At 39.0% G+C, this 17,369-nt stretch overlaps 1 protein-coding gene across 1 annotated transcript; it reads left to right on the plus strand.

Annotated features, from left to right (window-relative positions):
* The first annotated feature begins 625 nt into the window (after nucleotides 1-625).
* On the plus strand, nucleotides 626-17,068 carry LOC149281372 (claspin-like). Its single transcript, XM_089499335.1, has 26 exons — nucleotides 626-655; nucleotides 1,391-1,514; nucleotides 2,005-2,441; nucleotides 2,574-2,714; nucleotides 3,201-3,269; nucleotides 3,466-3,538; nucleotides 4,201-4,309; nucleotides 4,651-5,138; nucleotides 5,488-5,679; nucleotides 5,764-5,939; nucleotides 6,648-6,805; nucleotides 7,739-7,800; nucleotides 7,970-8,157; nucleotides 9,357-9,517; nucleotides 10,044-10,264; nucleotides 11,531-11,636; nucleotides 12,054-12,127; nucleotides 12,524-12,641; nucleotides 13,207-13,368; nucleotides 13,757-13,878; nucleotides 14,287-14,423; nucleotides 14,779-14,784; nucleotides 15,016-15,115; nucleotides 15,520-15,599; nucleotides 16,322-16,480; nucleotides 16,958-17,068. Exons 1-26 carry the CDS (start codon nucleotides 626-628, stop codon nucleotides 17,066-17,068), a joined length of 3,804 nt encoding a protein of 1,267 aa, XP_089355461.1.
* Nucleotides 17,069-17,369: the final 301 nt, after the last annotated feature.

The raw sequence follows: 17,369 nt of genomic DNA on the forward strand, positions 1-17,369 counted from the left end.
TCAACATCTGAAGAAAAGACCCTTCTTGACAGTTGTTAAAGGAGTAAAGACACAAAAGTAGGTTCTGTTGTTTGCAAGGGAAACCCATGTAGTCCCTTAAAAAATGTTGAAAATCAGCTTTTTTTTTATTCTAGGACTTTAAAGTAATAGTATTGTCTGAAAATATCTCTTAATGAAGAATGGAAAACACATCATCCCGCTAGAATGCTATTAAAATCATTGGAATCCAATAATGCATTGTGTATATGTCATATATTATGTATGACGTTTTGTGATGATTTATATTTCGGCCATGTATCAGTACATAAACTGAGATAAGCATGAACACCTTGCACAAATCAAGATTTACATCTTATCCCTGTGATTTAAATCAATGACGTCACGGGGAAACTCCCACCTCGTCCATACAGAGCAGTAAATAAAAAAAATAGCGGAAATACAGTCTCGCACGCAAGTAACATAGTAAAGATTTCTGAAATCGAGGCGTGGAACGCTTGACGACCATCAAAGCGTTAACTAGCTCACGATTGGTCGGCCCGTGCTAGACTCCGCCCATTTGTCACGGCGGGAATTCTGAGAGGGCAGCTGGGAAGATTGGCGGGAGCTGTCATTTGGAGAAGGGGCAATGGCTGCTGAGTGCGAGGACCAGGTGAGGGTGAGTGCCATTTAGGATGTTAGCCTTTTTGCCCCCTTTTGGTACAACGTAACACGGGTTTGTATCATTTTAGTGTGCATTATAGCGTATGTTTTTACATGGCGTTCAGGTATTCGCACACAGCCACCCATTCCTTTCATTAGAGCCAAATGTTGGTGTACTCGGCCTGCTGTTTCCGTGTGCACGCTTGTTGATCTCAAAATTCGCGTTACTTTACTGCCGTTTCCCCCCACCGTATGATTGTAGGGATCTGCGATCATGTAGGAGATTTTTACCTTAGTGATTGCAGAAAAACAGCCTGGGAGCTCATTACAACGAAGCAATTTGTGTCAGAAATAGGAGTTTCACTCATCATTTTGCATGCACGCTGGCTTTTGTGAGTTTGCAGTGTAGCTCCACAGTGTTTAGCTGTGAGATATAAGCAAGTATTTTGGGAGAAGTAAACCTACTGTGTTCATTTGTTTTATAATGCTGCCTGCTCCAAGGATCGCCATTGTTTTGTGGAGGCATGGGATGTAACTGTATATAAGACTCTTTCCCCCCTTGTCCTCCAGCATGCTTTCTCATTGTCTTTTGTAACCCAGCCTACCGCTTCATCTCTTGTTTCTTTTATTTGAAATCTTTGAATAGGATTATGCTTTGCAGACACTTATCTTTTAAATTTTAGGATGGATTTTAGGACATATTTAATGTTAGTTACAACTGCAATAACAATGCTCTTTGTGTGTGTGACAGGCTTATTTGGGCTCGGAAGAGAGAATTCCTGAACTTAAGAATTTGGAGAGTGATTCTGACAGCGGTCAAGGCAGTTGTGAGATGGCATCTCCCGGGGAGCTGAGTCGCAGCCTGGCTGAAGAAGGTAAACTTCTTCCTGTTCGTCAAGCATTTGTTCTATCTTACTGCATACCCTAAACAATTGGTGAATGCTGCAACATTTTGAGAAGTGATGCCGTACCATATGAAGTTCAAAAAGATTCCAAAGGTGCCACCTATAGAAACATTCACAAGACTTCAGGTTAAAGAGCACTTCTTAAAACTAGTCCTTTGCTTACTAGGATGCCTCTTGGTACAGAGGGGGGAAATATGTTAACATAAATGTACCAGTGGTTTAATTTCTTATGACTTGGAGTGTTTCATTTGCAGTTATAATAACACAAAGGAAGTGTATTTTAAGATAACTTGGTAGAGAGTATTTTGGAGTTTATATTGTTTTCTAAACTCCCTTGATGCTTAAACAGACCTCTGACTATTAGTTCAATCAAATAACTGACGCACTAGTAATCTGGAGCAAGCGTTGCTTTGGTATATCGTCTCTTTACAAATACATAAGTGTTTTTTGTTGCAAGCAGATTCAGATGAAGAAGTACTCGTAAAAAGGAAACCAAAGAACAAGAAAATACTTGAAGAAAGTGACAGTGATGAAGGCGAGAAAAGCACATTTGCTATCTCTGATGAAGTGAATGGAGAACATGAAGATGAAATCAAGGAGACCGTAAAGGATCTTAAAGGGAAACACAGCAGAATCCTCTCTGTACCGCTGGACAGCGAGGACAGTGACAAAGAAGGTTTGACTGAAAATGTCAACAAGCCTTCTTCTGATGCTACGAGTCCGGGGAGGGACAGACCACAGGTCAAGCAGAAGAAAAATCACAAGTCATCTAGGACGCGGGATGGGAAAAATTCTGGAGAACTTGTAAAGGAAAAAACAAAAAGACAAACGGGAAAGATAGAGAAGAAAATTGCACCTACAGGAAAGGTGAAAAAGGAAAAGAAACGTAAATCACAGGTACAAGTTTCTGCTGACCCAATACTACTGCAATATTTATCACATTGCAAAGTTACAGATATAGTGAAATAAAATATTTCTATCACAGTGTGGATAACTTGTATAATCTATGTTTGATGGCAACTCTCTTAGGTGCAGACAGAAAATGACAGCGGTTGTCTTCTAGCAGATAAGGATTTGTTTGAAAATGAAATGGGGGTTGAGAGTGACCTGGAAGAGGAGTCCTTGGATGCTATTCGCACTAGTGTTAAAGACAAGCTGAAGGGTGATTCTGTAAGTATCCTCATGGTTTATGAAAATTGCCTACAATTCCAAGAACCTCCTTTTTAAATGACTTAGTCTTTGTACACAATTATATGGACAAACTTACTTTTCTTAATGTTTACTAGGGCTGCAACAACTAATCGATAATGAAAAATTTTACATGTTTTTTTATCCGATTAATCGAAAAAATAATCGGCCAACTAATCGATTATGAAAATAATTGTTAGTTGCAGCCCTAATGTTTACACGATTTGTCGTTGCTGGACCAAAAACTGTCCTGTGAGTGTAATGGTCTTCTGCCCCCTCGCACCCTTGCGAATAGTATAAAACATGCCAGATTAAGTCTGACAGAAATTAAGGTATGAAGAGGTAATTGAAACTTGTCCGTAAAATGTGTTATACTGATGGCAGAAAAAATATTCTAAGAGAAGGCTTAGAAAGTCAACCTTTTTTGTTGTCGAAAAACATTGAGTATATAAATGCTTGCTTCTACAGCATCATTCTGGTGATTATGAAGGCTCTGAGTCTGACCATGAGCTTGAAGCGAGCTTTGAAAAAAGAAAGGTATGTGTACATTCTGCATGCGTGCTTTTAATCTAAATTATAATCTGCCATGGGTTGCTGATGGGTACATGATCACATTATATATATATATATATATATATATATATATATATATATATATATATATATATATATGCATGTTAATGCAGTGCCACCCTTTTTTTTATTTTTTATTTGCCCCCCCCCCCCCTTAAAGGAAAGGAAAGCAGCACGGATAAGTAAAGAAGCTATGAAGCAGCTACACAGTGAGACACAGAGACTTGTAAGAGGTATGTTTACATTTTTTTTTTTTTTTTTTTGTTAAGTCTTGAAGCCACCTTTTGGAAACGTACTTGCAATGTTTTACTTGGCGCCATCCGTAGTCAGGTTCCCCTATCCCCTTGCTCACGGCATCATGTAACTGGTGTTATGCGGGAACTAGGGGAGTTAGGTTCCAAAAGCCCAATAATAGCTGCACTTTGTGCAGAGTGGCAAGAATTTTACTTACCCTTTCTGCGATTCCGTTCTGTATATATGCATGTAATTGTACATATTTCTTACATGTAAATATGAATACTTTAAGCCAGCTAAAATTAAGAGATTTCATATGCCCTATTTGCATGCTTGCGCTTTCCCTCCTGGTATCAAAGCTATGCAACTTGTGACATGGGCATTCTGCAGGAGTACCCAGGTGTCCCTGGCTCTACAGTGTCTTGTGGAGGGGGGCAGTGAAATATGTCGCTTTTAGTTGCTCTAACATACAAAATATATACACACATTCTTCCTCTTTCCTTTGCACCATACTTACTTGTATCCCCCATCTTAATTTGCACAGAGCCTTACCATGCTTCTGCTTTGGCCACCTTGTTGTGCCTCATCTAAAGTGCATCATTGGTTGTGCTTGTGGTATGATCTTAAAGTGAACTGTTTACGATTTGTTTCTCCCACACAGCGTCTTCTCTTTCTCTGCCATATCATGTACCTGAACCCAAAACTATCCATGACTTTTTCAAACGCCGTCCAAGGCCAGTTTGTCAAGGAAATGCAATGCAGCTAATAAAGTAAGTAATGAGTGTTACAGAATTTTGCTGTCCTTTGCATGGAGTAAGTCTTTATTTTTTTGTGTTGGACAGGCCTTTTATATGGTAAAATGTATATTGGGGCTGCAAGTTTAAAATATATTAATATATATATATATATATATATATATATATATATATATATATATTCATGTAGCGAGAAGATCCAAACACAAATAATTACCTGGCACTATGTAATCTTCTTTTGTTGATGTCAATTGTCTATCCAGCTCGCGCAATGTGAAAAAACAGATTGAACATTTGCATGTATTTATAGAAGGCTTGCTAGGAGAACATCATTAACAAGTTTTGATGTCTTCCAGATCTTCAAAGTATCTTGCATGTAAATCAGATGAAGGCATGGACTGTGAATCTATCAGAGTACAGGAAACAAAAGTAAATACCGAATGTCAACTCCAAGATCCACAGGGTTTGGACACAAATGAACATTGCAAAAACATAAGGGAAGGAGATGATGGTGGAGATTGTGAATCTGGAAATGCCAGTAATGCTCCCGTAATGTCTTCAAACTTGCAACTATGTGAAGATCTCATTGATCAGACAAACACCGTTAAAGAGACTTTAGGAAATGATGAAAATGTTTGTAGTGTACCCAGTTTACAATCCAAAAATGCAGCATGTGAGCAGGGTCTGACAGCTGAGAAAAGCTCAACAGTCTCTACACCACGTATACCAAAACTATCCAAGTTGGAAAAACTGCGTGCGCTTGGCATAGACCTAGCTCTGAAACCTCGTCTCTGTGCCGATGAGGGTTCTTTTGTCAACCTTGATGAGCCAAATTCCAATAAAGGTACATATTCTAGTTCCGCCTACAGTAGCATTATACAATGCTATAACAATCTGATCCTGTGCCAGAATGATGCTAGCAGGGAAGAACACCTAAAATCAGCAGTGTAAATATGTGAATTCTTGCATCGCTGATCATGTGAAGACAAAAACTAGGCATTTGATCTATTTGGATAGATATGTTGCTGTCTATAGCAAATTAAATTGTCATATCATGCTCTATTTAGATGTATATTTTTTGAGAAACCAAGCATGTTCTTTTATAGTTGCTGAAGATCTTGTGGAAATAAGGTTAAGTGACGAATAGCAGAAATCTGACCTGGCTGTTCAGTCTTTGATTTGTTTTTTTCCAGAGCTTGAAGCTTTGAAAGAGCGTTTCCTGAAGCATACACTTCATAAGGCTAAGCCTGTGGCAGAGAGGAAACTCAACCTATCTATTGTTCGTAAGGAGACAAATGCTGAGGGTAAAGAGGAGCTAAAAACGGATATTGTACCTGTCGTTATGGCTGCAGAAAACTTGGAGGAGAAAATTCATGGCAAGCCAGGTATGTTCTATCATTGTTTCATTAATCATCAGTGCCAATACCAAATCTGATAGCTTTCTTAGCGCGCCGTGTTTGTGTGTTCAGGAGAAAAGCTCCAAGTGCTAAAAGCTAAGCTGCAGGAAGCTATGAAGTTACGTCGCAATGAAGAACGCCAGAAGCGCCAGGCTCTGTTTAACCTAGACAATGAAGATGGCTTTCATGATGAAGAGGAAGCAGAAATGACAGAGTCTGAAGATGATGATGAGGAAGGAAATGAAGAGGTAACAGAGTAATATATCACTTTTGGTTTGAAAAGAGAGAATGTTATGCTGCTGGAGTGTTGACGATATTTTAACACCATGTCATGAAGACACAAAATACAAGCTCTGGCATGCTGAAACCGCAACTGTGGATGAGGTTAGGGACAGCTACTATTTTCTATATCCAAAGTGTTTCTATAAATGGTTTCACTTGTAATATAATAAACTCTCAGGTTATACCGTATTGGCTCGGATATAGGCCGCCTCCGTATATAGGCCGCACCCTAAAAGTTTGGTGATTTTTTTTTTTTTTTTTTAAAGTTTTTTTCTTTAAAAAAGCACCAAAAAAACATGCTGCCACTGTCCGGCCCCGCAAGACACCCGGAAGTCTGCTCTGGTAAGTCTTGGGGGCAGAGGTAAAACGCATCGGGAGAACATTCAGGAAAAAGATATGTTGTACCGAAGTGCATTAAAAACTAAATAGTTTAAACCCTAGTATGTGGGAAGAAAACATACTAGTCCTTTCTCTTGCTATGACTAAAAGAAATAGCGAATAGTAATTGCTTACCATGGCACTCTCATATCTATTTTCAATGGCCAAAGTGATCACCGCATGAAAACACAAGTCTTTTTGTCTGACTCCCACCCAGAGCCAGAACATGCCGTAGAGGTTTAAAGGAAAGTTTCTTCGTGTTCTGGTTGGTATCATGTTTGGTCATTTTTTTACAGGATGTAGAGTATCTTCTCGGAGATGGAGTGGAAGATGATGATGATGCAAACCGGGAAGAGTTGGAGAAAGATGTGCCTGAAAACGTTATACCACCGCGAAGACCAGTGATTACAGAGTCAACTTTGATGATGTTCGAAAACCAGTCCACCAAGCTAGGGTATGTATGCAGTCATTTTTGTCTGTGCATAACAGAACCCTGGATTTTAAATGTAGTAATTTATAGTTACTACCAGGGTTTTCCGTACCTCAAATATCAAAGATATTTTACCATATGTTGGTTTAACCGTTTTTTGGTTTTTTTTTTTTTTTCCTTTTCCTGTGCATGGTGTAGCCAAGTGAATTTTGTGGGGTTTTTTTTTTTCTTCCTAGGAAAGATCGAGCTTTTACATAGTTACATGATTAGGAGAAAACTGTGTGCTTCAGCTAATAACACGCGATGATTAGCTTTCATGTCTTTACTGGACGCACCCATTAAACATTCACGGTGCTGGTGGGAAAGTAAAAGAACCCTTGGATTTAGTAACTGGCCGAACCTCCTTTGGCAGCAATAAAAGAGGTAGTTGTGGATCAGACCTGCACACCAACCAGGAGCAATTTTGGACAGAACTGCTTAAGACGAGCTATGTTCTTATGATGTCTGGTGTGAACAGCTTTCAAGTTCAATCTACAGCATCTCTTATAAGTTAAGGTCTAGACCACTCCAAAAGGCATATTTTAAACAAATAAAACGGCATCTGTAGTAGGCTTACTTCAATGTATAGGGTCATTGTCCTGCTGCATCGCCCAACATCTACTGAGCTTTCTTTAGCAGGGATTGGTGACCAACTGGTTGCATAAGTGTCCAAATAATCCTAGCAAAATACCCTGGGTTATCTTCATGCAACTTTCTTGAATTTGAAAGAATATATATATATATATATATATATATATATATATATATATATATATATATATATTGTGGGTACGCACAAGTTAAAAAGGAGAATCATACTGTAAAAGTGCTGAAGTCTCAGGCTTTTGGGCACAAAACAACCTGAGTAAAGCAGGTATTACGTGACTGTGTGAAGCAGTTTTGTTTTCTGTTTTGCAGAGATTCCCTTCCTGATAAAATGGATTCTGAGGAAGCTGCCTGCAAAGACCTTGGCAAACTTGGTAAATATTCATTATTTCAGTGAACATTAAATACTGATTTTTACTTTGTAGGGAGCTATTTTTCCTTGCAGTGCGAAAAAGTGGTCAATCATAGCTTGCATATAATATGTGTGTAAATTATCTGTTCTTGGCTCTATGCATATTTCAACTCTAGTATGTCTTATTACAGAGGAAGAGGATTATCTTCAGGCAAAGGAGAACAGTCACAATAGCAGTTTTGAGCTGATTGGCTCCATGATTCCGTCGTACCAGCCGTTCAGTAAAGCTGCACGTGGATCCCTCCATTCCACAGTAACCGGCTTCCGCTCACCATCTCCAATGCACTTCAAAACAAGCTTTCTCAGTTCTGCATCCAAGGTGCATATCAAACTCACTCACTACCTTTGTCTTACAACAGTTAAAAATATAAACTTAGAATTTAACTGCTGATAACCATTTGACCCATCTAGTTGCCCCCCATTTTTCCATTTTTTATTTTTTTTTGGGGGAGGGCACTTGGTCCTGTATTTGGGTATAGCCTTACATCTATCCTATGCATGTTGAATTTGTCTATTGAGGCGTATATCTAGACATCTATTGTTTTATATAGACAGGCTTCCTTTTGTAAACCTGATCTTCATCATAAACTGTAAGCTATGTGTTGTCAATAACATTAATTTGTTCAGCTTACGTTCAACACATGGGATAATGCATTTAAGGTTTAAATACACAAATGTTTATGGAACTTTTAAAGCTTTACTGTTTTGTTCTCGCCTGTAAATCTTGTGGCCATTGACCAATACTTGAAATCATATGGCTCAGATACCAGAAATTCAATCGGTTTTAATTTTTATTATATTTCAGATGCGTTATGTAGGTTTTGTCTTATAAATTCAATATGCGCCTATAAATGCCTATACTTTAATAGGCAATTTTGAGACATAAATACTTGATTTTCCTACAACCCTCTAAGTAAGCTTGCGAGCAGGGCTCTCTTCACCTACTGTATCGGTTTGTCTTAGTCTGTTAATTCTCGTCTTGTCATATTCCTTGAATATATGTATTGTATTAAGTGCTGCGTAAATTGCTGGCACTATATAAATATAATAATAAGTAGGCAGTCTATCTGCTTTCTATTCCTTGAGGGGTAAGAAGAAAACAAGTAAAATTTTATAATGGAGAGAGGCGAACAAAAACAATGCCAGATGTGTGTTTTGCCGGCATAGGAGTAGGCTTTGTCCAGCAATGGTTCAGAGGAAGAATAGATATAGAAGGATATTTAATTAATATATATATGTGTATATTATAATCGCCTTATGGATACATTCAAATTTAAGTCCTACATTTTTGTTTCTTGCTCTACTTTGTTTAATCTTAAAGGATACTTTTTGAGACACTATTTCCTTAATCTCCTTCCAACTCATTTGCAACCCACAAACGTATTTCTGTAAGATTGGCGTTTTATTCAGTTGTACCAGCCCAGACAACACATGTAAACACTTTTGTTTTATCAACTAAAATGATTGCCTTACATTTTTGTGGTTTTTTTTTTTTTTTATTATTATTATATCTTTCAGAGTTCTGGCAAGATGTCAGAACCCTCTCTTCCTGTGGAAGATTCTCAAGATCTGTACAATGCCTCACCAGAGCCCAAGGCTTCTTACCTCTGTGCTGGCGGGGGCTCACAATTTCAATTCTCTTTGGAAGATACACAGAGCCAGCTTCTTGATGCCGACGGGTAAGGCACTGGTGGTATAATAATGCTTTAGGATTCCAGGTGTCTTCCTAAATTACAAGTGTATATTGCCTAACTGGATGCACACTAGTACCTTGAAGGAATATTTATCTCCATTAAAAGCTTAACGTGCAACTACTTTGCTGTTCCACTTATACACAGCATTGATTGTGCCGATACTGTAGTATGACAAGCAGAGAAACCTTGACAGCTCGGTCCATTTTTTTTTTTTTTAATTTATTTTTTTTAAATCCCAAGGCTTAATCACATAGACAACTCAAACATTTGAATCTTACTGAACAACACGTCAGCATCTGCTTCTGTGTCCCATGACAAGTGTTGTGTGAGAAATTAGGCATTTTTTGTTTTTTCCGAAGTACTTGGAAAGGTGTTTGCTTATGTTGGGCAGTAAATTTGGCAAATGCTTGATAACCATTGTTGCTGTTGTAATTGATCTGTATTTAATGTTACTTGTCAAAACTGCATTCACAGAAGATTTAAGTAAAAAAAACTAATTTTGTTCCCAAAGGTTTCTTAATGTTGGCCATCATAGGAGCAAGTACAGCTCGGCCAAACACAGGCTAGTACTGGACACCATGGATGAAAATGCTATGGATGCAAACATGGGGGAATTGCTGGACCTCTGCTCAGGGCAGTTCCCAGATCTTAGCCAAGGCAATGTACCAGACCCCAAGGAAGAGGCCATGGAGGAGCTGCTAGGACTGTGCTCCGGGAAGTTTGTCTCACAAGGTAAGAGGATAGGGGTTTCATCCACTTTTCAAAACTTGATAAAGTACTTGAGGGTAGGAGTAAGTGGAGGTGTGGATGTTGGCTATTAATGTCCCATTACTTTAATTGTTTAGATTGTCTTTGTGTGTGGTCAATAATCTTTATAAAGGAGTGCCATTTCTTCCCTGGTAGCTACACACAATGTATATAGCAGTTATATGGGATTTCATAAAATGATCTGCGCAAGGGCAAAGTTGTCTTGATTAGTGCTCTAAAGGCATAGTGCACTTACGTACACCTTAGGTGAGATCCCCCTAATAAACAATGTACACAGTTCTATGCAAAAGTATTATGCTGGTGTGAGGAAAAAAATGTAAAGTAAGAATGCTTTCAAATTTGTTTTCATTAAACAAAATGCAAAATGAGGGAACAAAAGAAAAACATAAATCAACACTATTTGATGTGACCATCCCTCAATCAGTCAAGAGCACCTGGCTTTGGTATGGATTTTGGGCTGCAAGTCTTCCAGGAAGATCACTTCTAACCAGACTTCTGTGGGCAGGAGAGTGGTGTACCAGGATGTACTGCTGTTTTCTGCCAGTGCCGAGTTGATGGTACTACTTCTGGACAACTTCCAACTTGAAGGGAAGTATGATGTGTCCCATCGGGTGCATTAAGTTTCCTTGGCCAACCACTGCATCTACAGTCCTCAACATTGCCTGTTTTGTTCTTCTTCAGAAGAACTTGGACAGAATATCTGGAGACCTCTGTCTGCCTGGGAGAGGTAGAACTACCTTGTTGCTGTGCTCAGCCTTGCCATGGTGTATGACTTGAAATCATACAGTCGTACATTGTTGGCGAGTTTGTTCCTCATCCAGTTTTATGCCTCCCACATAGCTGTCTGTTTCGGTTAATGGCTGTGTTTCAACCTACATGTGAAATTGATGATCCGCAGTTGTTTAATCATACGCCTAACTGTATGCCTACAAAATCACTGACTGTCCAAGTATACCTAGAAGAATTGATGCGGTTTTGAAGGCAAAGGGTGGTCGTCACACCTAATATTGATTTAGGTTTTTCTTCTGTTCGCTCACTTTGCGTTTTAATCGATGGAATAACTATCCATGTCTATTTTCGAAAGCATTCTTACTTTACAGCATTTTTTTTTCTGTGTTTGTATATGTAATTTCATAACTTTTGTGTTTTGCGGCTACCTTTAAAAGCTGCAGATAGGGCTGTAATAAACGGATTTAATTAAAATAAAATTTAATACAAATTGTGTGGCAGATACTTCGACTCAGAATTCTTCATCCGCTGCAAAAATTCACAAAGAGACTGAAAAGAATCCCATGTCAGAAGCTGCACCACCATGTTCTGGATCTTTCCCAGTCAGGTAGCACCCTACTTCTCATTTTTATTATTGTATTTATTGTATTCATTACTCGCTCCTTTTATTCTTGTGTCATACAGGAAGTAGCTGGGATAATGATTTGCTGTGAGATTTTTGAGTAGGATTAGCATTGCAACAGCTATACAGGCCTCTAGAGCTGATTTCAAGTCACAGTATTACTTTGGGTAGCTTTCTGTCAAACTTCTCGCGAAACATCATAGGAAAGAAACATTTACCATTTTAAACTTTAAGTTAAGAAATTGTAACTCCTTATAATGACCCAGTTAGAACTCACCATCATGAAGGTGGCTAATACTTCAATATTAGTTTATTTTAGGAAATGATCTGTCCTTAACTACTTTACGATTCAGCCCTGTTCTGTTTTTTTTAATGTGCATGCATATCTATGAATCTCCACAGAGAAGACAATGAAGATGAAGAGGAGGAGTTTGGTGATTTTCAACTCTTGCCATGTGATGAATCTGATAGCGAAAGTGTGAGTAGGGAGTTACCTTATAGTAGATACGTCCCCTAGGCACCAAAGACCCTGATATGTGCATTACCACAACTAGCTGATTTAAACTGCCCCTGCCTTTTTTCCCCCAGTCTCTTTTTAGGCTCTCCCAATCAGTGCAGGCCTCGCTTGTGTGTCATTGTGTAAATTGTTTATCCAGGAATTGTACTTTTTTTTTTTTTTTTTTTTCTTTTTAATAGCACCAGATATGCTTCAAACGTTTCAGGATAAATAGGTAGCCTTCTCACCTGAAAAGTATGCAGTGTTTGGATTTCTGGGCTTTTCTACCTTTTTAGTTGCCTTACATTTAAGTTACTTTGGTAAAAGTATGTTATAGGTACAGTGACAACCTCATTTGTAACACAGGAGAAAGAAGATGACAAAGACAGCAACAGTGATGGTGAAAATGAGGAAGACCGTGAAAATGACGAAAAGGAAGCTTCTGAAGAAGATGAAGAGGATTTGCTAAGACTGCAGCAGAAAAAGAAAAAGCTGTAAGTATGCCAAACATTGAGACACTGTATGCTTAGTTTAGTTTTTCTTTCCTCATGTTATCTCTCCTGAATAAATACATTGTCCACACATGATTCAAAGATTAACAGGTCCCTTTTTTTAAAATTTTCCTTCCTTGTATGCACCTAGTTGTGTGCAAGTTGTCCCGGCAAGGGAGATTGTTAAAGCACATCGTGCAGACGTGCCGGCAGCGGAGGTTGTTTATGCTCGCGTCGCCACAGCCGGTGAACGTCTGGGCGATGTACGTTAATCTTCCTTGCCGGTACTTCCCATGGCGGAAGTGCCGGCACCGGAAGTTGAATACGCGTTATGCGTAGAGGTCCCCCGCCGGCCCCGCAAGACCCTGTGGAGTCTGCACCAGTAAGTCTGGCGGGGGGGGGGACATCTTAGGGACAGAGTGACAGCATATCTCGGGGGGGGGGGCCACATCTTGGGGGCAGAGTGGCAGCATATCTTTTGATACATCTTCTTTTGTATATTTGTGCAACACTGCAAACATTCCATATTCCACAGTGCTCTAACTTAGTTTTGAAATCTAATATGTAGGAAGTTAAAAGACTTCATGGAAGATGAAGCTGAGCTTTCTGGGAGTGATGCTGACAGTGGCGATGAGGAAGAAGGGGAAGAGGATGAATATGAGGAAGAGGTCATTGATGAAGATCTTCCTTCAGACGAAGAATTGCAGGACCAAGTCAACAAGATCCACATGTTAGTATCTCTTATGCGTATAGACTCTATAGTTAATTTCAGCATTGTTTGCCCATGTTCCACCACAATGGTTATCATTTGTAGTTGTGTTCTTTGTAAACCTTATTATGAAATAATATAGAAAGAACATCTATCTTGATCATCATGACAGTATTAACCGCTCTGTTGTTGTGCTACACACATGGCAGTACCATGCACCTTTATCTTCTTAACCTCCCCATTTATTTATTTTTTTGGACATATTACTTTATTACTCAATGTGGTAAACTGCATTAGGAGTCCATGCAATATATAAAATATCAAATGTATCTATATATATATATATATATGTGTGTGTGTGGTATTAGGGTCACTTTTTTATCTTACATCTTTTACTACTACATTTCAGGAAAGTAACCATGGATGAGGACAAGCGGCGGCTGCGCCTGTATCAGGAACGTTACTTAGCTGATGGGGATCTTCACAGTGATGGACCGGGGAGAACAAGAAAATACAGATGGAAGATGTTTGGTAATTTAGTAGTGTAAAGGCTAATTTTTAAATTGGTTGTAATAGATTATCCACCTGTTCTGCATAAAGTCAGTAAGATTTTACACAAGCTTTTTTCTAGACAAGTTGATAGAATGGTGCACACGTGTTCTATCTTAAGGTAGTACTTTACATGCATACCATGTCTAAGTGCTTGAATTTGACCTTTGGTTTTCTACTGTAAATCTAAAACCTGTCGTTTGATTGGAAACGCCTGACCGGTCTAGCTCTGTCCAGTACATAAAACATACTTTTATACTTGGCCCCTTTCCCTAGTCTAACAAATGTGTGGGACATGACTTAAAAAGACAAAGAAGGTTGAAATGACTTGGATTTTAAGATACTTGTAGCAAACAAAGTTTATAATGTTTATATTGTGGTTTAACCCAGATGAAGCCTCTCAGCTGGACATGTTCCGGAGAGACTCTGAAGCAGATGAGCAAGAGGCAGAGAATGAGGAGCTGGACGAGACGGAAGCCAGATGGAGGAAAGAAAGATATGAGCGAGAACAGTGGCTCCGGGAGCAGGTAGGGCACAACAACAATCATGGAGAGAATAACCTTCAGATTATACTTTCAACAGGAAAGAGTTATATGCCTTCTAATGGACACTGCTACTGCTTGGCTTTTTTATTTGGAGTGTGTATGTTATCGACTGTTTATAGACACAAAAATAATGCATGCCGTGTCCCATGTGATGGTAAGATAAAAAGCAAAGGTCAATAGTAAATTGCTGTAGTAACAGGTGTTTAGTCTCATGTTAATAAAAATATACTGAGGGCAAGATCTGCATCAGAAGGGGCTTAAAAGGACCATTGAGACGCTGTCAACGTGAAAGAAGGGGGTGATAATGGGTGATGAAATTAAGTCCAAATTCTGCAAGCCAGGAGTGGGTGAGGTGATCTAGAAACTAGTGTAATAAAAAAATAAAGTGCTCCTCAGTGCACTAAAAGATTGAAAACTTCAAAATGGCAGCAGGTCTTACAAGCCCTGTTGATTATTCTTTCTTACCACCAGGTGTTGAACATTGGTGTGCAGTATAAGTGTGTGAACCTGCCATTAGTTTAATGTGCCTGTTTTGTTATAAGAATGCTTTTGTATTATTAATGTTGTCTTTTAGTCTGAAAGAGGGCATGCTGATCAGGAGGAAGATATTGGTGAAGGCAGCCAGTTCATGAAACTTGCTAAAAAGGTTACTGCTAAAGTCTTCCAGCGAAGAGGTGAGTTACTATTTTTAACAAGCAGATAATGAGATGTATTCACCATAGAGTGAGTACACTTTCATACAATTTACATTATGAAGAATAACTTATATGCCCATTTTTAAGGCATACCTAAGTCTGTAAGTTTTTGGAGGTGATCTCGCTGATTGAGAGATGCATTAAGCAGGAGCAGCTCTGCTGGTCCTTTTATACTACAGAGGGAAATCAGGCAATGCTCCTGCCAGCTCCCATTTTAATAAACAAAATATTGTGCCTCTGCTGGTTTAACATAAACCATCTTTCTCTGATTTCCTGTGCCAGTGAACCCTTTGTAGGCGTAAGCTTTGTTTGTAGGGTACTTTGGGGTCTGAAATGCAGAATTTAGAATTTTTTTTATTTTAACTTTTTTTTAACTTTTCTAGCTACTGTTGAAATGAAGGAAGTGAAGAAACCTGTATCCAGAAATCCATTTGACGTGATAAAACCATTTAGCCACCATAAGGTGAGTCTGCCTACAGTTTTATCGTAAATTTTTTTTTTTTTTTGTTTGTTTGTTTTGTTTTTTTATTATTATAGACTCTAGCGGTTTCTCTGGCTCTGGGATTCGGTTAGTAGCATTGTAATGTATTGGCTGTAGGATAAAGTAGAATGAGTTTTTATTGGATATCACTATAAGTAACCCTCATAGCCCCAGGACCTTCTCCTCCCCCTCTTTTAACCAGTGTTTTTGTGGGTACTCTTGTAGAATGTGTATTAACTCCTCACGACAATTGACATGCCAGACGTTGATGTGCCTGACAGGTTAGCTGCAGTGATTGTGTGATGAATGATGGATGGCTGAGAGGTGTGATGGGCATGTGGAGATGTTGCTGAACATATATTGGGGTGGTGTCTCTTAGTAACCCTTTAAATTCTCAGTAAATGTATTCATGAATTGTAATCTATGTGTGTGGGCATCTCTGCAATCTTTGGTGGTAAAATGGCTGCATGAGGAGTTTCAAAATACCCCAAGTAGAATAACCTGGGTTCTGTACTTTTGAAAGATATGTACATGTAGGGGTGTCTCAGGCATTCACGACAGATATCAGTGTTGCAATATCTCTATTGCTAATTTAAGAAATGGCAAAATAGCCGTTGTCACGAAGGGGTGCAACCTTTCCAAAACACTCCGGTCACCAAGGGTTTATGAAGCTTGTGTGAAACTGTATTCTCCCCTGATTTCAGATGCAGACTGGGTCCCTGTTAAACAAGCCTAAAGAAGTTTTGCAGAAACTTGCGGCAATGTCTGACCTTAATCCCAATGCACCGCGGAACTCAAGGAATTTTGTCTTTCAAACCGTGTCACCGGGAAAGAAAGAAAGTGAGGAAAAGCCAAAGTCTAAGGTAATTTAATCTTTATGTGTAGCGGTCTATACTGACCAATACTAGAGCAGAGGCACTTGTGGCTGGAGCTGGTGGTCACTGGCACCCAATGTACTATTTGGATGTGGTAGGAAGCTCTCCCTTGTAAAAGTCCCATTTACACTATTATATGTGCCTGAGTTTCGGTAGTTACTCTCTTTAGAGGTCCATTTACACGTGACTCACAAAACTATTTTAGCCTTGCAAAATAAACTTGAGCTGGGATTGCTGCAGGGTACTCATTGATTGATCCCTAGTGATTACATTGCTGCAGGTATGCATCAAATGGCTGTTAGTCTTAAGAAAATGGTTAGAAGTAACAGGGGTGGCTTTCCCATTCCAGTATACACTCCAGTATTTGTATCTTTACATGGTAGGCATTTTATGATACGTGGCAGCAGCTATGTTTTGTTGTTGGACCCCCAAACCCCTGCTAATTGTTGGTCTCTCTCATTCCAGATCCGCAAGAACATTTCTCTCCCTACTCCTTCTCCGAAACGATTTAAATCGGACAACATCAGCTCTGCCAAAAGTAAAAGCCGCAGCATTTTCCCTTTCTTAGAGAGTTAACCAACAGCTATTTTGATCCACTTTTGTAGCATTATCTATCTGTCAGATGATCCGGACAGGTACTCCTCATGTTGCTCTTGCACAGTAATTGTTTATATACCATTGGTATTTTGTGTATATATAAAAAAAAAAAAACTATTCTGGCACAAAGTGCCATTTCACTGGCTGCTATGTTTGCACCAGAATTCCTCTTTATATATAATCCCTGTTGTCTACCTGTAAACATACTTCATGGGGTGCAGAGATACAATCTGAATGCATATCAATGTTCTCTTAATGCTTAATGTTATGTTTGTATGTT

This window comes from Sceloporus occidentalis, unplaced genomic scaffold (assembly GCF_023333645.1).
Source record: "Sceloporus occidentalis isolate IW3139 unplaced genomic scaffold, rSceOcc1.0.p SCAF_133, whole genome shotgun sequence".
Lineage (NCBI taxonomy): Eukaryota > Metazoa > Chordata > Lepidosauria > Squamata > Phrynosomatidae > Sceloporus > Sceloporus occidentalis.